At 29.3% G+C, this 23,375-nt stretch overlaps 6 protein-coding genes across 6 annotated transcripts; all 6 read right to left on the reverse strand.

Moving 5' to 3' along the window:
* Positions 1–8: 8 nt before the first annotated feature.
* Positions 9–2,936, reverse strand: T551_02434 (uncharacterized protein; the record flags this gene model as incomplete). Its single annotated transcript, XM_018374697.1, has 1 exon — positions 9–2,936. A coding segment is annotated over one exon (2,928 nt), but the record flags the coding sequence as incomplete, so codon positions are not given.
* A 511-nt stretch (positions 2,937–3,447) lies between these two features.
* On the reverse strand, positions 3,448–6,486 carry T551_02435 (uncharacterized protein; the record flags this gene model as incomplete). Its single annotated transcript, XM_018374698.1, has 1 exon — positions 3,448–6,486. One exon carries the CDS (start codon positions 6,484–6,486, stop codon positions 3,448–3,450), a length of 3,039 nt encoding a protein of 1,012 aa, XP_018228920.1.
* Positions 6,487–6,935: 449 nt separating this feature from the next.
* Positions 6,936–10,025, reverse strand: T551_02436 (uncharacterized protein; the record flags this gene model as incomplete). Its single annotated transcript, XM_018374699.1, has 1 exon — positions 6,936–10,025. The coding sequence occupies one exon, from the start codon at positions 10,023–10,025 to the stop codon at positions 6,936–6,938; it is 3,090 nt and encodes a 1,029-aa protein (XP_018228921.1).
* Positions 10,026–11,586: 1,561 nt separating this feature from the next.
* On the reverse strand, positions 11,587–14,633 carry T551_02437 (uncharacterized protein; the record flags this gene model as incomplete). Its single annotated transcript, XM_018374700.1, has 2 exons — positions 11,587–14,513; positions 14,552–14,633. 2 exons carry the CDS (start codon positions 14,631–14,633, stop codon positions 11,587–11,589), a joined length of 3,009 nt encoding a protein of 1,002 aa, XP_018228922.1.
* A 1,802-nt stretch (positions 14,634–16,435) lies between these two features.
* On the reverse strand, positions 16,436–19,745 carry T551_02438 (uncharacterized protein; the record flags this gene model as incomplete). Its single annotated transcript, XM_018374701.1, has 3 exons — positions 16,436–19,562; positions 19,608–19,644; positions 19,691–19,745. The coding sequence occupies 3 exons, from the start codon at positions 19,743–19,745 to the stop codon at positions 16,436–16,438; spliced, it is 3,219 nt and encodes a 1,072-aa protein (XP_018228923.1).
* Positions 19,746–20,724: 979 nt separating this feature from the next.
* T551_02439 (uncharacterized protein) lies at positions 20,725–22,665 on the reverse strand (the record flags this gene model as incomplete). Its single annotated transcript, XM_018374702.1, has 7 exons — positions 20,725–21,043; positions 21,088–21,130; positions 21,175–21,460; positions 21,507–21,823; positions 21,981–22,400; positions 22,465–22,524; positions 22,569–22,665. The coding sequence occupies 7 exons, from the start codon at positions 22,663–22,665 to the stop codon at positions 20,725–20,727; spliced, it is 1,542 nt and encodes a 513-aa protein (XP_018228924.1).
* Between the last annotated feature and the right edge of the window lie 710 nt (positions 22,666–23,375).

A 23,375-nucleotide genomic window follows, 5' to 3' on the forward strand; every position in this document is an offset into this window, starting at 1 on the left:
GGCTTCACCTCACCCGCTTCATCTTCCTCTCCTGTCGTACACTTCGTAGGCTTACACCGCCTTGTCGAGGTGAGTGTTATTCTCGATGTGACTGTAGATGTAGTCGTAGAAGTGCTAGTGTGCGTTGACGTCTTTGTGACCCACGTGTCTGTCGTCTGTAGAGACTGGCACTCTGTTGTCTTTGTGTCTTTAACGGTTGTTGTTGTTGTCGTTGTGGTTGTGGTTGTTGTTGTTACATTTTTAGTTGTTGCTTCGTATGGTTTTACTTCCAGTGGTTTCAATTTTTTACATGTGTTTTCTATTTTCTCACATTGATTTTCACAATCACATTCCTTTTTAAATCCACATCCTTTTAGTAAATCATGGCATATCTCTCTCAATTCTACGTAGAGTCCAAATGCTTGTGCAACCAAATCAAATGCTTTCGCTTCGTCTTCTGTTACTTTCATTGTTGCATCTCTTCTTACAAGTCTAAACAACTTCGTGTCTTTTGTTCCACTAGGTACGGCTGGTGCACTAGGCACAACATCGTTTTCCGATTTATTGTTTTCTGTCTTTACTTTTGATAAAACAAGATTCGCTTTTTCCATTGCATCTTTTGCTTTTTTTTTGATATCCTCATATTCGTTAGCTTTTTCCTCCAACTCTTTACTGGCCTCTATGAGTTCTTTTTTTAATTCAGGACATCGCTTCTTTACTCGTTTTACTAGTTTCTTGCAGAGTTCTTCTCTAACATCTTTATCTTCTTTACCAGCTTCTTTATCTGTGCACAAAGTGCTAAGATGATTAGTTGCATTCCTCCATTGTGTACAGTACGTGTCAAGAGTCTTTTTGCATTTTTCTTCTGTTTCTAAATTACCCCTTAATTCATAGGCTACTTTTTCTTCCAATTCCTTCCTTTCAATGAATGATTTACACTCCTTGTTAAGCTCCTTACATTTTCCATCACTAGCAGTTAGATTCTGACAACTTGACATAAACTTGGTACAATAGGGTGCCCATGAGTTGCAAGCTGACTCTTTTTTGCCATTATTCTTTGTTTGATCTACAACCTTACTTGCTTCGATGCGCGCTTCCAATGTAGTACACTTAGACCCTACGCTTTCTGTAAGAATCTTGCAAGTAATATTCTGTGCTACACATGCGAGAGCAAACTGCATTCTTCCTTTTCTACTCCATTCATGGCATTGTTTTTTTAGATTTTTTAAACATGAATCGAACTTGTCCAAATTTTCTGTTTTTTCCTCTAATAACTTCTCTTCCAATTGTCCTGCAATCTCCAGCCTATTGCAATGGTGCTCCAGAGTATGACAGGGCCATTCAAGTTCCTCAAAGTCTTGTTTTAGATCGTTGCACTTCTTTAGCAATTCCCTGCAATCCTGCTTCGTAGGAAAATCTCGTTTTTCATTCAAATTTTCCTGTAACAAGTTTGTCTTCATATCCAAATCATCTAATAATGTAATGACACCGTCTTTTGGTTTCACACATAATACAAATAATTCATCACTTGTTCCTTTTAAATTCACACACACATTTACTAACTCCTTTTGAAGTGTTTCAAGCCATGTATCATTTGTATAATGGAATTTCCCTCGCATTTTGTCTTGTAATGCTTGGTTTGCTATTGCATCAAGGCCTCTTTTATAACACGCTGCCTTAACATTCTTACATATTTTTCCAAAATCCGTTTGACCTTCAAAATAAAAACAATCTGACTGTAATCTTGTGCAGTCATTTTCAGTAAGGAGTCTTGGTAATTCACCCCATAACGTGATTTCATCTTCAAATAGTTTACTTTTAAGTTTTCTAGTAAGAATGTTTTTCTCTTTATCAAATTCCTCTTTAAACTTTTTACATTTAGCTAGATAATCGCTTTTATTTCCACATAAATCTTTTAGACCTTGCGTTAGATATTGAATAGAGTTACATTTACTATTGAGTACTTCCTTACATGGAGTTTCATCAAAAGGTTTACTCCCTGAGAGAAACACTAATATGTCAAGAATATCTCTTTCTGGTGCTCTTCTGATCAGAACTCCTTGTCTTGCCGTTTCCTTATAAAGTTCTTCCAGACTTATTTTTTCTGCCAGTGTAGCCTCTGGTCTTGTAGGATCAAAATCTGAACCTGGTCCTTTGTAGATAATCTTTTTTTTTTTAGCTTTATTTACGAGTTTTTCACATTCTGGTTTATCTGAATCTTTGCAATTTTGTCCATAAAAGTGGCATTGTTTAAGCAAAGAATGTCCTTTTTTTTCTAATTCGTTATTAGTAGTTAGTACTCTTCCTATTTCTGTTTTCAGAGAAGTACACTTTTTTTCTGCTAATGCTACTAGAGATGTGCATAAAGAGTCTGTATCAAAACATCTTTGCATCAACTCGTTACTTTCTTGACCCAATGTACGACAAACATCCTTAATTTTTTCTTTACATGTCTTTGCATCTTTAAGATCATCACTGAGTGCCCTTAAAAGAACTTTTTCTGCTACTTCATTTCGTTTCTTTTGATAACAGTTATTCCTTAATTTATTGCAATTCTCTGTAAGATCAGAGCATGCTCCCTCCAAAAATAGGCATTGTTGTTCATTCTCTTTACAATCTTTATCTGTCAAATCTGAAATTCCTTTTCCAGCTGCTGTTTGAAGATTTGTTTTAAATGTAGTGCATTTTTCCTTAACTTTGTTTTTTAATTTGGTACATTTTTCTTCTGCTTTCCCATTTTCACAAAAGCTTTTAAATTTTTTATGTATTTTTTCTTTATCCAAATTTTCAAATTCTTTGCAATATTCTTCTAGCTTAGTTTTGCATTTTTGAGTGTCGTCATAATCTTTTCCTGCAATTAAAGCAAAAAGATAATCCTCATCATCATATACACTAGTCCCTTGCGCTGCTGCAGCCCGCCGCTTAACCGCCCGCGCCACCGCCCGCGCCAAGCTGTGCCTGACGGGGGTGGGTTTGCGCTGTGGTGTGTGGCTGAGTTTGGGTTTCCGTTAGCGTATTTTGATTGGACGTGAGATGTTAGAGCCATGTCTTCAAATTTGAGTATTAAATTATTCTTAATTTTAAGAGAGTTCAAGTAAACTTAGTGATAAAACTTGTCAGAGAAGCAGTGTGTACCAAATACATTTAAAGGTGCCCGCTTTCTTTAACGTGTAGTTGGCAACTTCGCGATATTTTAAATTTGTGTGGGGTAAAATGTGGGGTAAACGCGATATAAATATAAAACTTGAATAAATGAAAAATAGAATGTAAAAAACTTTAGACAATAAAAAAAGATTACTCAGCTAGAGAATAGGGGACAACTGGCTAGGGAACACGTGATTTCATGTGTAATGCACTTTCAATTGATGCTGAAGAGATGACTCAATCTACTTTACTCTTTCCTGTCCTATCCTGCCTCCTTATCTGTTAAATATACATGCCCATTATTAAATCCTGCCCATTTGCTTTTTAAATCATAACTGAAATCATCATTGCTAGTAACACCCCCTTCATTATACTCCATCCATTCATTCTCAAACCTTCACTTGGCTTGACATCCTCTGGATCGTCTCCGGTGGTGCACTTCGTAGGCTTACACCGCCTCGTTGAGGTCAACGTTATTCTCGATGTGACCGTAGACGTAGTTGTAGACGTGCTGGTATGCGTAGACGTCTTTGTGACCCATGTGTCTGTCGTCTGCAGAGATTGGCACTCTGTTGCCTTTGCGTCTTTAACGGTTGTTGTCGTCGTCGTTGTGGTCGTAGTTGTGGTTGTTATGTTTTTAGTTGTTGCCTCATATGGTTTGACTTTCAGTGGCTCTAATTTCGAACATATTCCTTGTATCTTTTCACATGGATCCTCACATTTACACTCTTTTTTGAAATCACAATCTTTCAGTGAGTGATGGCATATCTCCTTCAACTCTACATATAAACTGAACGCTTGTGATACCAAATCAAATGCATGTAACTCTTTTTCTGTTACTTGCAACTTTGTATCTCTTCTTACAAGTTTAAACCCTACCTTGTTTTCTTCTCCTTTAGGTTCACTAGGTACGGATTTATTCACAGATTTATTATCGGATTCTTTCACTTTTGATAAAACAAGATTTGCTTTTTCCATTGCTTCTTCTGCTTTTCCTTTAATCTTTTCATATTCTTTATTTTTCCCTTCTATTTCGTTTTTAACCTTTTCAAGTTTTTCTGATAGTCCTTTGCATTTTTCTTTCATTCGTTCAATCAGCTTTTTGCAGAGTTTATTTCTAACGTTTTTGTCCTCTTCACCTTTTTTTTTGCACAAAGTTTCAAGTCCGTTGGTTGCATTCGCCCATTGTGTACAATATTGATCAAGAACCGTTATACAACTGTTTTTCTTATCAAGATTCCCCTTAAATTTAAGCATAGCTGCATCTTCGCGATCCCTTTGTGCACGATACGGCTTGCAGTTTTCTTTAAGTTTTTCACATCCATCATCCTTTCCAGTGTTTTCTAAATCCTTGCAGCTTGACATGAATTTTCTGCAATAAGGCTCCCAAGAATCACATGTTTCTTCCATTGTTTTTTCTTCTTTTGCAGTTTTTATAACATCACTTGTTTTCATACGTGCCTTCAATGTAGTACACTTAGAATCTATACTTTCTGTAAGAATCTTGCATGTAATATTCTGTGCTACGCATGCGAGAGCAAACTGCGCTCTTCCTCTTCTAGTCCATTCATGGCATTGTTCTCTCAGATTTTTTAAACATGAATCGAACTTGTCCAAATCCTTCACTTTTTCTTCCAACAACCTCTCTTCCAATTGTCCTGCAATCTCCAGCCTATTACAATGGTGTTTCAACGTACGACAGGGCCATTTGATTTCTTCTGAATCTTGTTCTAAATCTTGACATTTCTTCAGTAATTCCTCGCAATCTTGTCTCGTAGGAAAATCTCGTCTTTCATTTAAATCTCCTTGCAACAAGTTTGTCCTCGTATGTAAATCCGTTAATACTGTAAGAGCTCCTTCTGTTGGTTTTACACATAAAACGAATAATTCATCGCTCTCCCCTTTGAAATCTACACATGTCTTTACCAAATCTTTTTGAAGTGTTTCAAACCATGTATCGTTTCTATTATGGAATTTCCCTCTCATTTTGTCTTGTAATGCTTGGTTTGCTAATGCATCAAGGCCTTTTTTATAACACGCTGCTTTAACATTCTTACATATTTTTTCAAAATCTGTTTGGCCTTCAAAATAAAAACAGTCTGATTGTAACCCTACACAATCATTTTCTGTAAGGAATTTCGGTAATTCACTCCATAATTTAATTTCTTTTTCAAATAAATTGCTTCTAAACTTTACTTCCAGAGAGCCCTTTGTTTCTTGAAATTCTTCTTTAAATTCTTTACATTTATTTGTATAATTGTTTTTATTTTTACATAAATCTTTTAGACCTTTTGCTAGATATTGAATAGAATTACATTTATTATCGAGTACATTCTTGCATTGAGCTTCATCAAAAGAATTCTTCCCTGATAGAAACACTAATAGATCAACAATATCTCTTTCCAGTGCTCTTTGAATTACAACTCCTTGTCTTGCCGCTTCTTTGTAAAGTTCTTCCAAACCTATTTTTTCCGCCAGTGTAGCTTCTGGTTTTGTAGGATCAAAATCCGAGCCTGGTGGTGTATAAGTTATCCCTGTATCTTTACATTTCTTTTTCAAGCCATCACAATCTGGTTTTTCTGTTTCACAGTTCTTACCGTGAAAATAACATTCTTCAAGTAAAGAATACCCTTCTTTTTTTAACTCTCCATCAGATTTTAATACTTTTTCTATCTCTGTTTTCAGAGCAGTACACTTTTTTTTTGCTAATTCTACTAGAGATGTGCATAGAGAATCTGTACTAAAACATTTTTGCATTAATTCGTTACTTTCTTGGACTAACAAAAGACAAACATTTTCAATTTTTCTTTTGCACATGTCTTTATCTTTAAGATCACCATTAAGCGCTCTTAAAAGAGCTTTTTCTGCCACTTCTTCGCGTTTTTTTTGATAACATTTATTTCTCAATGTATTACAGTTTTCTTTAAGATCATTAGAGTACGCCTCCTCTAAAAATAAACATTCTTTTTGATTCGAACAATCCGTTTCTGTTAACTGTGAAATTTCTTTTTTAGATGCTCCATCGAGTTTTGCTTTGAAAGCAGTTTTCTTTGCATCAACTTTGGTTTTCAGTCCTGTACATTTTTCTTCACCGTTATTTTTGCAAATTTCTTCTAATTTTGGATAAACACTAAAACTTTTATCTACTTTCTTCATGTTATCACAGTACTTTTTTAGGTCTTTTTTGCATTGATTTTCTTCCAAGGCAGACCCTTTCAGAAGTAAAGCTAAAACATATTCTTCCTCAACCTCATCCTTCTGTGCTGCAGCCCGCCGCTTAACCGCCCGCGCCACCGCCCGCGCCAAGCCGTGCCTGACGGGGGTGGGCTGCGCTGTGGTGTGTGGTTGAGTTTGGGTTTCCATTAACGTGTTTCGGTTGCATGTTAGGTGTTAAAGCCATGTCTTCAAATTTGAATATTAAATTATTTCTAATTAATTTTAAGGGTGTTCAAGTAAAAACTGAGATAACTGTGATAGGCAGGCATTATGTGTGCAAATATATTTAAGAGGTGTCCGCTTTAACGTGTAATTGGCTGCTTTCACGATATTTTAAATTTGTGTGGGGTAAATGTGGGGTAATCGTAAAACTTGAATAGATAAAAAGTAGAATATAAAAGGACATAAACGAGAAATAAAGGCTATTTAAACAAAGAATAGTGATCAATTAGATAGGGAACACGCGATTTCATATGTAATGCACTTTCAATTGATGCTGAAGAGATGACTCAATCTACTTTACTCTTTCCTGTCCTACCCTGCTCGTTTATTTACTAAATATACATGCTCATCATTAAATCTTGCTCATTTGCTTTCTAAATCATGAACGAAATCATCATTGCTAATATCACCCCCCTCATCACGCTCCACCCACTCATCTTCAATCCCTCACTCGGCTTCACGTCCTCTGCATCATCCCCTGTCGTACACTTGGTTGGTTTGCAACGCCTCGTTGATGTGAGTGTTATTTTTGATGTAATCGTAGATGTGATGGTAGACGTGCTTGTGTGTGTCGATGTCTGTGTAACCCATGTGTCTGTTGTCTGTAAGGATTTGCATTCTGTTGCCTTCGGATCGGTAACGGTTGTTGTGGTCGTTGTGGTCGTTGTTGTACTTTCTGTGACTATTTCGTGCGACTTCACTTTCAGTGGTTTTAATTTCGAACATACTCCTTGTATCTTTCCACATACTCCTTCTAAATCCTTGCAATCCTCCTTAATTCCGCAATCTGATTCCAATTTATTACATCTTTCTTTCAAGTCTACATATCTTCCAAATACTTCTGCTACCAAATCAAATGCTTTAGCTTCTAATTCTGTTACGGATACATCCTTAACTCCTCTCCGTAGTATTTTCACAGGTTCTGTGGTATCTTGAAGTCCGTTTGAAACGGTATTCTTATCCTTGTTTTTGCTACTATTTTTCGATGCATTATTTTCATCTTTTTTAACGAATGATAAAACAAGATTGGACTTGTTCATTGCTTCTTTTGCTTGTTCTTTAAGTTCTTTAAATACTTTAAAGTCGTCTTCTAAGTCTTTTTCCAGTTGTTTTAGTTCTTCCGGTAATGTTTTACATTGTTCTTTCACTTCTTCCACTAATTTTAGACAAAGATTCTTTCTAATATCTTTATCATCAGCCTTTTTAGTTTTACTTTCGGCATTATCTTTGCATAAACTTCTGATTGATGCATTATTTACGTTTCCTGCTACTGTGCAATATTTTTCTAATGCAGATTCACATTTATCTTGACCACCTAATTTTCCTCGAAGCTCTACTTTGAGAGCGTCTTCCAAGGCCTTTCTTTTGTAAAATGGTTCACAATGTTTTTCGAGCTTTGTACAAAAAGTAGCCTCTTTTTTAAGATCAGGGCAATTAGGTCCGAATCTATGACAGTATGAACTCCAAAAGGGACAAAAACTTGCTAATGATTCTATTCTTGTGTTATCTTCAAAAACGTCCGTGATATTTGATGCTTGTGTATTTTCTTTGAATACTTTGCATCTATTTTGTACGTCTTCTACCATCAGCTTACACGTACTTTCCAGAAAAACACATACAAGAGAAAAACGGTCATCACCTCTTCTAGACCATTTATTACACTTTTCTTTCAAATATTTTACACAACTTTTTTGATCTTTCAAAGTATCCTTATGTTCATCCAGTAAAACCTGTTTTAAAATTTCTGTAGTCCCTAAACGATTGCATTGCTGCTCCAGTGTATGACATGGCCATGTAATTTCTTTTGAATCCTTTCCTAAATCTTGACATTTTCTCCCTAATTCTTTGCAGTCTTTGTCTGTTGGAAAATCTCGCTTTTGATCCAATTGTTTACGTAGGAAAACAGTCCTCATTTGATGGTCATGTGTAAGTAATCGTGCTGCTTTTGCTGGCTGTACACACAAAATAAACAATTCATCGTTTGAGAAACTTCCTTTATTTTCTTCTTTCAGTTTTTTACACACTTTTATTAATTTTCGTTGAAATTCCTTAAGCCAACTTTGATTTGAACCACGCAATAACCCATGCATATTTTTTTGCAGCACTTTATTTGCCCGTGCATCAAGTCCTCTCTTATAACACGCTGCTCTCACATTCATACAGGATTGTTTGCCATCTGGGCATCTTTCTTTATAATAAAAACAATAAGATTCTAATCTTGCACAGTCCTCATCACTAAGAAATGTTGGTAGCTCTCCCCACCCAATAATTCCGCTATGTTTATTTGTTTTATCAAAAAGACGATTTTTGAGAATAGTTGGTGTAAGAATTTTACAAATCTTTTCAATATCTTTTTCTAGTTCCTCACATTTTTGAGTTCCATTTTCATTAGCTTTACCTTTTCCGCATAAATCCTCAAAAATGTTGTGCTTTTCTGGATCTTTGCATTTACGTTCAAGTAATTCATCACATTTTTCTTTAATCTTTCCTTTATTAACATTTTCAGTCAACAATGATAAAAGAGAAGTCGTATCTGCTGTTATTGGTTTCTCAATAAGAACCCCTTCTTCTCCTGCTTCTTTATAAAGCTCTTCAAGCCCTATTTCCTCTATTATTGGAGGCTCAGGTTTAGTTGGATCAAAATCAGGTCCTGGTGGTATATAAACAATATTTTTTTCATAACATTTTTCTTCTAACTCAATGCATTTAATCATATCTTTTTCCTCACAGTTTGCAACGTAAAAATAACATTGTTTAAGTAATAACAAACATTTTTCTTCCAATTTGTTTTTTTCATCGAGCACTCCTTGAACATCTTTTTTGAGAGCATCACACTTGTTTTTTCCTTCAGCTACAAGATCATTGCATGTTTTTTTCTGATTGAGACATAATTCCATCAACTCATCACTTTCTCTCTCTAATTCCGGGCAAACTTCTTTAAGTTTTTTTTTGCATATATCTGTTTCATTGAGATTACTACGATGTGCCCTCAAAAGAACTTCTTTTGCTACTTTGTCACGCTTTCTTTGGTAACATAGATTCCTTAGTTTGTTACAATTCTCTGTAAGATCACTAGGACATGCTCCCTCCAAGAATAGACATTCTTGTTCATTCTCTTTACAATCTCCATCCGTCAACCCTGAATTTGGCTTTTTCAATATACCATCAAGTTTTGTTACGAGTTTATTACATTTATTTTGAACTTTAGTTTTCAATTCTTTGCACGTTCTTTCTGGGGCATCATTTTTGCATAGATCTTTTAATTTTTCATGTATTTCTTCTTTATTCAGATTTGAATCTTTTAATGCCTTACAATATTTTTCCAGTTCTTCTTTGCATTTTTGTTCATTTTTAGAATCCTCTTTTAAAATCAAAGCCAAAAGATAATCCTCTTCTTCATATACACTAGCTTTTTGCGCCGCTTTTGCCTGCCGCTTAACCGCCCGCGCCACCGCCCGCGCCAAGCCGTGCCTGACGGAGGTGGGCTGCGCTGTGGTGTATGGTTTGAGTTTGGGTTTCCATTAACGTGTTTCGGTTACATGTTAGGTGCTAAAGCCATGTCTTTAAATTTGAATATTAAATTATTTCTAATTAATTATAGAGTTTTCAAGTAAATTCTGTGATGAAACAGGTATAGTGTGTGCTGAAGTATATCTTTTAGTGTGTCCAATTATCGTGATACGTGCTTTACTACACGTATTTAAATTTATGCGGGGTAAATGTGGGGTAATCGTAAAACCTGAATAGATAAAAAGTAGAATATAAAAGGATATAAACGAGAAATCAAGGCAATTAAAAAAATATGGGAAAACTATGTAGGAATTCTTTATAACATTGTTTGTTTATATCATCATAAATATTAGAAAAATCAGAAAATTTTCTGTAGAGTATATATCGAACATGACAGTTATAATGGTTTTTTTTTAAATAAAATTCTTCATTCAATATACATGTGTTAATATTATTAATAGATTTTCTAGTTATATTAAAGCTAGCTATAATCTCATTTTTAAGATTATCGTATTTTTCGTTTTCCTTGATTCAATATTTTTATGTAAATATTTTTATGTATAAAAAATATCGTTATTTTAGATTTTTTTATTCCAATTTTATTTTTTGTCTAAAACTATTTTACATATCTTTATTTTTTACTTATTTTTTGTATTTAGTTTTATCATGTCAAAATCTAAATTCAAAACTATACAGTTCTTGTATTTTTTCATACTTTTTGTTTTTAGAATTTAAATTGCAAAAATATTTTTCAAGTAATGATAATTATTTTTTAAAAAATATTGATGTTTTCAAGTATTTCATTAGTTTTTGATTTTAAGATTATTTTTTTTAGTTATTTATACATGTTTTTTGGATATTTTTTGCACTAACAAATTTTATACAATTTGACTAGTTTTAAGAAATTCATTTTCAATTTAAATTTACGGCTTATAGTTTTATTTCTAAATTTGTGTATTCTTAAATTACTTTGTCTTAGAAATTTAGATATTTATTAAGCTTTTTAATTTTTTATATACTTTGAATTTTATATTAAATTCATGATATTTTTCAATTTCTTATTCTTATATTGATATTATCTTTTTAAGAGTGTTAAAGATATTCTGCTTTATTATACAAAATAGTTTTTTAGTATAGGAAAATGTTTATCTTTAAAATCTAAATTTTGATTGTCGAAAAGTTAGGTTAATTTACAAAAAGGATGCTTTTTAAAAGAGATAATAGTTTTAAAGAATAAATAAATAAATATATCCAATGTATTCAGTCGTATTTATATGTCCCATAGCTCTACCAGAGATGGATTGTAAAATGAAAAAATAGTCTTTTAAATTATGATTAACCATTAAATATTAATGCCTAAAATTATGATTCATTAGTTAGCCTGATACCCATAAAATAATAATTTCTATATTTTCCAAAAATATTTAAATAAATCTCATAAATAATCATTAGTTTTACATAATTATCGTCAAAAATGCTTCACATGAATATTAATAAATATGCATTGTTTTAATCTTAAATAATTATCCACAGTCCTAATATTATTCCCATAGTTGCCCAAATTAATTCTACTATCTGTAGTCTTTGTATTCTGATTCCATATCCTTTTCCTCGCCCACCACCAGGTGATATTGTTGGTCTAGGTCTTAAACGTGTAGATGTTGATGTACGTGCAGTTGATGTATGTGAAGATGTACGTGAAGATGTGTCTGTATCCAATGTAGTTGGTGGAGCTGCAGTTGATGAATCTGCAGTCGGTAAACTTGTAGTTAAGCTTGTAGTTGAATTTGTCGGTTTTGGTTTTGGCTTTGGTCTTGATGGATCTGGTTCTGATGGTTTTGGTGGCTCTGGTGGTGGCGGTAGTGGTTTTGGTGGCGATGGCGGCTGTGGTTGTGGCTTTGGTGGTGGAGGTTGTGGTTCTGGTGGCGATGGTGGTGGCGGTTGTGGTTTTGGTGGTTTTGGTGGTTTTGGTGGTTTTGGTGGTGGTTCTGGTGGTTCTGGTGGCTGTGGTTGTGGATGTGGTTGCGGCAGTGGTGGCGGCGGCGGTTGTGGTGGTTGTGGTGGTACTGGTGGTGGTGGCTGTGGTAACTTGCATTTAATAGCAAGCTTAGTGCATATATAAGAAACTCTACTGTTAACCCCAGTACAAGAAGACCCTATAGATGAACATAAAGATTCTAGTTTTTTACACTCCGTGCTAGAATGAGGTTTAGTATGATAATATAGAGATACTTTTAATGCGAGTGTATCACACATTTTTTCTAAATATGATATTAAAGCTTCACATTGAATAGAGCCGTCACATAGTTGCCTTTCCTTTTCGATTGCTGAATTTTTACATTTTTTCATTTTTTCTTCACATTCAGAAACATTAGATATTCCCCCAAGTACCTTAGCTAATGCATTAAAATTCTCACTTGCCTTTGATATACTACTACATATTATAGTAATATTACTACAGAGATCACGCAAATAAGGACAACCCCCTATATATAAAACACAATAATATTTGAAATGAAAACAACGATTATATGTAATATAAGATACTCCATTAAGAAGTGTTTTATAAGCATTCACATACTGTAATAATTTTTTGCAATCATCCTCAACACTTCTAAGTATTTCTTTACATATCTTTGATGCATTAGTACACCCATAAGTATAATGTGAGCTGTTTTTTAAACAATAGTCTGTAAGATAACCAAAACAAACAGTTTGACTTTGTAAAAAAACAGTATCATTTTTTAGTATTTTTAGTTTCAGATTTTCAAGTTCATCTTTATTTCTGCAATATGCTGTGAGGTTTTGACATAAACTTATAGTCTTTCCTGAGCATAATTTCAAACTATTGCATTCTTCTTTTTGCTTTCCACAAGAAGTGAGTGTAAAATTATTGTTTATATTTTTTAGAGTATTACGCAATTTATCGCACTTCTCCTGAACGAAGGATGCTAATTTTGTACACGTTTCTTGTAGATGCAGACATCTATATAATACATGATAATTGCTATACATAACTTCTTTACATACTAGAGAAAGACGCTTTGTGCAATTCTTAGTTAGGTTAAAACTTGAAGACCAACGATCTCTTGAACTTATTTTTTCATTTAATTTCCTTATTAAAATCATATCAGCTTCCATTTCCAAATCTGCTTGATAACAGGCAAGTCGTATTGTTTTACATAAATCACTTTGGACCCAGACATCAAAATATTCGTTAAAAAAATAACATAATGGTAAATATTCTATACACTTTTCTTTTGAAAAAGATTTTTGTGAAATCGACAAATTATTATCACTGAATTCTTTTGAATAAGATCCAAAATGCTGCTTAGTTTTATCATATATGCTTCGACAAATATCATTTTTATTATTAGTTTTACTGCATATTTCTTTAAAAACATCTAAATATTCCGCTAAAGGACATTTTTCATTTAATTCTTTTTTACATTTAGAGATTTGTGTAGAAACATCTTGAATTAAAATGCTAGCAATTACTTCATTCGGAAGTGATGGCATTTTATCAACATAAATACCTAATTGACTTAACCTTTTATGGCTGTATTGAATTGTATCTTCATCAATATCGATAAACGGGCTTTCAAGAAGATTAAGATTATAATTACTGTCAAAATTGGAAAAAAAACCATTTTCTGCACAATTTGTTTGAAACAAACGGCACATATGATAAATATTTCGACAATTCAAAACGTTATAATAGCATTTTTTTAGCCAAACTATGCAGTTTTCTCGTGTTATTTCTTTATGTTTTGATAAAAACTGAATTTGAAAATTTTGACAGTTTGTTTTAGTTTCTGAAATAAATTTTTCACAAACATTGGAACCACTAATACACAAACTAAATAACTCTGGGCTTTGATGACTAAATAATAGACACTTTTCTTTGAATTTTTGTAAACAAGTGCTACTATGTGTCCCTTTTAAAAATCTATGCATAATTCCTTCCGCTACTTCCATACGGGCCTTATTATAACAATTTTCTTTTAGTTTATTGCATTTTGCAGAAAGATCTTCTGGACTATATTGTTCTAAGAAAAAACAATCTGTTTGCAGCTTGCTACACCGATTATGATAATTTGTTTCATCCAAAAAATCTTTAATTTTTTTTATCGCATTAGACATTTGAGTATTTGAAGAAGTACATAGTAATTGAAGATTATTACAAATATAATGAATATGACTATTCAACATTTTTACATCACTATTGCAGACTTTTTTTAATTTTGCTATGCAATTGTTATTAAAATCGTTGAAAGTTAAAAAAGTAGCAAGGTAATATAAATATTCATTACTATTTTTTAGTTCTTTAAGTTCTAAATTATGCAACTTTTTGCTTAATTGATGATGATATTCTTCAGTAGTAACTTCGTATGAAAGTAATGGATCTTCATCATGCAGAGGAGAAAATGTTTGAATAAGATCTAAGAAATTAAAATTAAATAAAAAAAAAAAAAGTTACCTAAAGAATCCTCGTTCTCTGAAAAAACCCTTTTTATAGCAACAACAAGTAATAAAATGCATATTTCCATAAACAGAAACATAAAGAAGGAAAATAAAGGAATTAAGTTCTGAATTATATTGTTGATTTAAAAACGTAAATAAAAAAGATATGCTGATACCGAATTATTTGTATATAAGAAACTACTCGATAAGAAATAACAGAGATAATATTATTTCTAAATATACCATAGTTGTTTATTTTTTATGTGAGATAGTTATTCCTTTATTCTTGCAGATTTGTTTTTAAAATGTTAATTTAAGTTATTTAGTTAAAATTAGTTATAAAATTTTTGGTAATTCCTTATTTCACTTAAAATGATATAATTAATAAAAAATTCAGAAAAAGGAATTTTTTTATTTAAACCATTTTTTAAATATTAAGTTTACCACATTTGCCTGATTCTTTGAAAGATTGCTAAATGCGATAAATCTCATGTTAATATTTGTAAATTTTTCCAATAATGGTAATTTTCTAATTATTTATTCTACTGTTTTTAACACAAATTTGTATACTTTTTTAAGATTACAATTGTTTTTTCCGAATCGGTAATTTTTATTTTCATCTATCTCTTCAAATTATTTTTTAAAATTAAACTTTAATAAAAAATTTATTAATTTTTATTTTTTTAAATCTTTAGATATTTAAAATTATTAAGTTCCCTCTAGTGTTTATTTCATTATGAATATATAAAAAATTAGTATTAATGATTAAAAATTTTTATTGATTTTTTATATATCACTTCTAATAAAGGTTAATATTTTATATATAGTCTTATAATAATAATGTATTAATAGATTATTTAGATTTCAATTTACATTTTTTAATATTAATTTTGATTCTAACATTAGCGTGATATAGTTCTTTATGATTTTTTAGGTATTCTCGAAACGTTTTATCAGAATTACGAAAAATTTTAATATGATCTAAAATTGAATTTTATTTTCAATTTTAGATCTTGATTTAGTTTATGTTTAAAATATTGTTTAGATTTTTAGATGAAAAACAATTTTTTCTATTTAGTCATTTAAGAAAATTTTAATTTTTGTTTAAATATTCTTTTAATTTTCTTTAAAAATATTATTTGTGACTTTTAAAATTTATAAATATTTTTAAAATTAAGGTAATATTTATTTTTGTAATTGGTAATTTTTATTTAAAATTTTTTTGTATTTTTTCATGAATTATTTTATACTTTAGATTTTTAAATTTATATACAATTAAAATCCAAAATATTTTTATATAATGATTTATATTATTTTATAAATAATTGTTTTAAATATTTTTATTAAATATTCTTAAAATAAATATTTAGGTGATAAAAATACTTTAATAAATATATTTCAAAATGCTTCTTATAATTGTAATAAAGATATTTTAATATAAGAAAAAGCAAAGGTAAAACATCTAATAAAAATTACCTAGTCTTAAAGTTCTAAAATATTTTATCTTTTTTCTGATTTGTAGTACCAGTTGTTCTGTAAAGTAATCTGGGGTAAACCAAAATGAATTGATGATAATAGATCGTAAAAAATGCAAATATTAGATATATGATAAAAAATGATGAATATATACTAATCTAGTTCATAATATATGGAAAATTAGTACAAAAAGTTATATTTTTAATTCCTATTTTTTATTTTAAGATTTTATTTCACTTATTCTTTTTTTAGATATACATGTTCTTTTTTATATTTTTTTTATTTGCCTATTTTCCTAAATTATTATTTAAATAACTATGATTGTTGCAATTATTTTTATCATTCTTTTCATCTGCCTTTTACATTATTATTTAAATTATCATAAACCAATATAAATTATCATTATCATGCTTTTTAGTCTTTTTTAGATTATTAAAATTATCATAGTCATCACAACCCATTTTAAAACATTTATAGTTTTAACTTTTATTTCTCCATTTGGTATTATTATTCTCTCATCTTCCTCATCTTTATGCTCTTTTTTTCTTTCTTCTCCTGTTTTTATTGTATGCTGTATTATTGTACACCATCGTGTTGATACCGTTGTAACTGTTGATGTTACTATTGATTTAGAGACTATTTTTGTTGTATATATCAAGGTATGTGTTATTTGAGTATCTATTGTACGGATTAATGTGCATTCTTTACTTTCTCCTACAAATATAGTTTTTGTCAAAGTTATTAGTGTTGTATTTGAATCTATAGTTGTCTTTTCTTTGGTATTTATCGACTCTTGCATTGTAGTATCTAATATTGATTGATTAACACATAAATTTGTTTCTGTTTTTGTCTCGACTTTCAGTTCTGTTGTTGTCGTTGTTGTTGTCGTCGTCGTCGTTGTTGTCGTCGTCGTTGTTATTGTTGTTGTTGTCGTTGTTGTTGATATATTTTCTGTTGTTATCACACGAGGAATTAGTTTTAATGGACTTAATGCATTACATATCTTTTGCACCTTTTCACTTGAGTTTTTAGAAGTTAAACAATCTTCTTTAAATTCTGCTTCTATTAATAAACGATTGCATTTTCTTAATAATTCTTGGTACAGTTCTAGAGTTTCTGCAGCTGTTTCAAAAGCAAGTATTTCAGCTTTTGTTGTAAGAACAGATGAATTATCTTTCCGACGTACCAATTTAAAACTTATTGTATTATTTTTTACATTAAATGCGTTTCCTTTATTTTCTGAAAGTATTAAGAGTAAGGCAGAATTTTTTATCGCTTCTTCTGCTAATTTTTTAATTTTTTTAAAGTTATCAATATCTTTTTCTAAATCATTTGCTTCATTTGTTAGTTTTTTTGCTAATATATCACAATATTTTTGAAAATGAGAAATAAGCTTATTACAAAGATTAAGTCTAGCATTTCTATCCTTTTCATCATTACTTGTATTAGGATTGTCTTTACAAAAATGAGCATATGTAGTATTTTGAGACTTATTTAATCGTATACAAAGTTCAGTTAGCATAGAGAGACATGTATCTTTATTAGTCAAACTACCCCTTAATTCATAGGTTAATGCATTTTCCTTAGACCTTTCTTCACGAAACGGTTTACATTCATTAGCAAGATTTGTACAAACGCTAAAACTTTGACGGTTACTTTTCATTAAATTATTACAGCTTGGTGTCAGTTTGTTACAATATGGCTCCCAAAAAGAACAAATATTCTCCCTTTTGGATTGATCTTTAGCACTCCAAACTACGTCGGCATCTGTTATTTTAGATTTAAGTATTTTACAATGTTTATATGTATCATCAACCATCATTTGGCAAGATTCGTTTATTTGAAGACATATAATAGCAAACTTTCTGTTCTTTTTAAACCACTCATTACATTTAGATTTTAAAGATGTTATACAAGTATCAATACTTGTAAAAATATTTGTTTTTTGATCTAATAAAGCATTTTTAAGATCACTCATTGTTTTCATATAAATGCAGTTTTTTTTTAATGTTTTACATGGATTAGAAATCTTGGAAAAATCATCTAATAATTTATCGCAATTTTCTTGCAGTTTGATACAATCCTTTTCTTGGGGATAATCTCGTTTTTCAGATAAAACGAATAGTAAATTATCCCCTTTCCTTTTAATATCTTCTTTGATTTCTGCACAAGCTTTTTTTGGTTGTACACAATATGAAAATAATTCTATACTTTGATTTTTAAGAACTTGACATTCTTTTATTAATGTTTCCCAACATTCTTTGTTATTTTTAGAATGACTAAGTTTTCCACGTAACTTGTTTTCCAATAATTTATTTGCAGCAGCATAGCGTCCAAGTTTATAGTGCAACCTTCTTACATTATAACAACCAGATGAAATTTCACTATTATATATTTCAAAATAAAAACAATCTGATACTAATTCTGTAGAGACATCTTCTTTAATATAAGATGGAAGATCATCCCAAATAACCGTGTTATCCAAAAGCCCATAAGTTTTAAGTTTTTCTTTAATATTTAAAACCTTTTTATCTAAATATTCTTTAAACCATTGACATCTGTCAGCATGCTTAGTAAGGAGTAGACATGCTTCGTTCACATCAGATCTTAGATAATAAAAACCGCAATTCTTTTTTAGTAATTCTGTACAAGTAGTTAAAAAATTTTCATCAATCTTATGAGGAAGTAATGCTAATATATCGTACAAGTGTTTCTCTTTAGGCTTTCCAATTAAAATACCAGCATCCAATAGTTCACTATGGAATTGATCTATATCAATTTTCTCCCTTATAGGAATATCAGGCATTGTTGGATCAAGAAAATTATCATATAATATGTATGTTATATTTTGATTTTTACAATCATTTTTTAGCTTTTCGCAGTCTGATTGTATAGAATACTGACAATTTGGTCCATAAAAATAACATTGTTTAAGATAGCTGCATATATTTTTAGTAAAACCAGTGGTTGTGTATACTTTATTAAGTGTTATTCCAAGGTAATAACATTTTGATGTTGATAAATGTTTCAAATCTGCACAAATACTTTGAGGATAAAAACATTTTTGCATTAATTCATCGCTTTCTTTACTTAATTCTCGACATACCTTATATGTGTCTTGCCAGCAAGAAGTATATTCATTCACTTTTCCTTTAAATGCTCTTAAAAGAACTTCTGTTGCTGCTTCATTGCGTTTATTTTGATAACATGTATTCAATAGATTGACACAGTCAAAAGTAAGGCCGGAATCACCACATGAAGCTTCCAAAAATAAACATTGAGGATGATATGTAGCACAAATATTATTATCTTTAGATACTTTTTTCAATTGATTGATATTCGTTTTTAAATCTTGGCACTTAATTTTGATCCTATTTTCCAAGCCTTGACATATTTTAGATTCTTTTCCACTTTGACATGTATTTTCCAATATAGGAATTTTTTTTCTTAAATCTGAGTCTATTCCAGTTAAGTTCGCACAAAATTCTTTTAGAAGTTTTTCACATTCATTTAGTTTGTTTTTTAATATTAAAGCATAAAAATAATCATCACTAGATAAAAAATTTTAGTGGTATATGTTTGTCAGAGTTTTATACCTTAATGAATTTAAAACTAATTTTTTATCAAAAGAATCTAAAAATAAATTAAAAATAAAGTAAAAACCAAACAATATTATCACCTTTTTCAAAACTATATGCTATGTTAATAAATGCAATAAGCATAGTAATTTTCATATATCAAGTTAAAATATCAACAAAGTTTATTCTTTTTGTAAGAATTTTATTTTTAAAAAAGTTAATTTTTAAATATGAAATCTCAAAATAGATAGAATCTAAATAGATGATATTTATTTTAAGATTTATGTTGATTTAGTTAAAAAATTTTTTTTTATAAAAATATTTAAAGATTTTCAAAATAGTGTAATTAGAAATATTTTACAACCTCCATATTTTGAAAATAATTTTATATTTTAAATTGAAAAATTATAAATTATAATTTAAAATAACTTTTTAAAAATTTAAATTTATATTTTATTAAAAATCTGTACAAATTTGATCTATAATGATCTATAATAAATTTTAATTTATTTGAATAGGTGTATTAATATTCCTCTTTATATTTTATATTTTTTTATGTTTTTTATATTAAAGGTTTAATATTTTAATTTTTTTAATATTTTATTTTTTTAATTTTCAGATATTAAGTGTATAATTTTATTTTTTAAAACTCTTAAATATAAAATTAAAATTTTATTATATTTTTTATATATTGTATTTATTTATTGATTCTTAATCATAATTATTTATTTGATTATCCTTTTTTTTAAGATTTATTATATGTTATTTTTATTACTAATTTTTTAAATTTTTGTAGAATGTTCTTTTTATATCATCTTATATAATTATAAAAATTATAGATAAAGGATTTATTTTTAAAAACTGTTTTTTTAAAAACTCAATAACATTTTTTTTTTATATAAGTTTAAAACTAATAATAAAAATTATATATTTTTTTATATAAAAGTATAACCAAAAAATTACATTATATCCAAATTCTAAAGTTTAAATTTAAAATCAATTCATAACCAAAGTTAAGAATATATTGATTCAGAAATAATTTCAAAATCTTGCAATAATCTTAAATGTAAAAATCAATAATAGTAAAATAATATATATTAATGGTATTATGCAAAATTAAAAAATATTAAGACTATTATGTAAACGATTTTATTCCAAATTCCCTTTCAATTTTTTTTCTTCTTTTTTCATCATCAAATCCATAATTATCATGAAATACTAGATCCATTTCTTCAAGAGTACGCCTATTTGTTTCCGGAACAAGAAACCATGTAAAAATTGCTGAAAGAAGACAAAAAACTGAAAAAAATAAATATGCACCATAATTGGTTTTTTCTACCAATGGAATTGTAATTAATCCTATTATAAAATTATTGAACCAATTGCTACATGTTGATATAGCTACACCCTTTGCTCGAAGAGAAGATGGGAATATTTCTGCAGGTAATACCCAACTAAATAATATTAAACTTCTAATAGGAAATTTTTGATTATTTACGGAACAGGTCCCCATGTTGAACCGAATGATAACATGTAAAATACTTAAAAAATTAGGAAAATCAATAAATGTGTATGGACATAATACGTAATAATGCAACTCCAACCCAACCTTGTATTTTATAAATAGGCCAATTATGACTATATATTCCAACGATAATGGCTATACTTAATTGAGAAATAAACATTAAAATACTACCAATTAAAAGTAAAGGACGTCTCCCTAATCTATCCATAGTATATATACTAATGGCAACGCCAAATAGCTGAGTAACATTTAAAATACCAGACATTAATAATTGCATATCATAATCCAAACCAAGAGTCTTAAATAAAGTGGGAGAATAATATATTAAAGCATTAATACCAACAAACTGAAATAACATTAATAATTATATAATGGAAATTTTAAGAAAATACTTGTTGAAAAAACATTATGCCTATGCTAACTGTAGTTCTTCTCCAGCATCCTCGTTTAAATAAATCACACCATGTTGCTATTTCTAATTTTATCATTGTAGAGATGCGATTATCTTTTAATTTAGGATGTCGAAGTTCACTTACTTCTTTTTGAAATTTTGCTTCTACGCGAATTTCAATCCATTCTTTTTGAATAGATGGATCTGATTCAGGAAGTTGTCGCAGCTTGCTAAGAGAACGTAAAGATTCTTGATCACGACCTTTAAATGCAAGCCAACGAGGAGAAAACGGTAAAAAAAGAACACCTAAACCAAGCACTAAACTAGGTAATATTTGAATCAAAAAAGGAAAACGAAAAGACCATGTTGAATCAATAAATCTATTAATTATTTTAAATTTAATAGAAAATATTTAGTAAGAAATGCCTTGTTCCATAAGTTATCCAAAATGCAATAACAATTCCAGAAACAATACTCAATTCTTCAAGAACGAGTAAAAGCCCTCGAATTTCAGGAGGTGATATTTCAGCCATATAAAGAGGTGCTGCCATACTTAACATTCCGACACCAACTCCACCTATAAATCTTGCTATAGAAAGTGTTGCATAGTCTGAAGATACAGTTTGAACAATTGCACCAACTGTAAAAACAAATACTGCCCAAAATATTGAATATTTCCTGGAAAACTTATCAGCGATCCAGCCTTGATTTAAAGCACCAAGAAAAGCGCCAAGTTCTATTAAAGCAGTCATAAGACCTTTATAAAAACCAGCATTGGGCGATGATGTAGAAGGGTATGGTACTCCATGATATATTGATGACTCTGCAATTGCTAGTTCAGGAAATTTTTTAAGAAAATGAGGCATAACAAGTACAATAGATATTACACCTTGATCTAGATCAATTATTAACAATTAAAAAAAGATTAGCAGACATGCCATATCCAAAAAGTAGCCCACCTGTGCTTACATATAATGCACAAAGTATAACATATCGGGAACTAAAAAGACTTTGAAAATCTATAGACAATTTAATGTTTAATTTTTGAAAACATAAAGTCTACTCGTTAGCTCATATTTTAAAGAACTAGGTTTATCCGAAATAATCTTCTTTTTATCCTTTTCATAATCCTTAGATTTTTGCTTTTTAACTTCATACATTTTAATTAAAAAAGTTTACGTTATAAGAATTTAATACTTTCAGTATTTTGTTAAAAAGTAAAATAAAAAATAAAATATAATTAAAAATATAAATTAATTTTATGTTAACAATTTTAAAAGTTTAATAAAATTGAACTATTTTTTTAAATAATTAAAATTTGTTTCAAGATATAATAACAAATATTGAATGATATTGAATGTGTAAATGATATAGAATATATTAGACTCTTATATATATGTAATAGAATGATAAATATTCTGAAAACTTTTAAATTAAGATTTAAATTAAATTTAATAATAATAATAATCAAATTTGACTAATATATTCGAAAAGATTTAAACATAATTTAAATTTTAAAATATCAATTTTAATTTGGAATTTATAAAAAATATTATTTTATATGTATTTTTACTTTTAAAAAAATTAGATTTATTTTATAATTTCTGAATTTATATTTTTTAATTATATATTTAATTTTTTAGTATTAAAATTCTAAATTATTTTTTTAGTATTAGAAAGAATTAAAATATATTAAACAGTTATATTTTAAAATTTTATAAAATGTATTTATTTCCTTTGTATGTACTATTTTATTTATAAAAATACCTTAGATAACATAATTTATTGATTAAAATTAAAAAATAGAAAAAATAGTGTTATTATATTTGACTTTTAATTGTTTAAAATTTTATTTTTCTATAAAGATATA

This window comes from Pneumocystis jirovecii, assembly GCF_001477535.1.
Source record: "Pneumocystis jirovecii RU7 chromosome Unknown supercont1.11, whole genome shotgun sequence".
NCBI lineage: Eukaryota > Fungi > Ascomycota > Pneumocystomycetes > Pneumocystales > Pneumocystaceae > Pneumocystis > Pneumocystis jirovecii.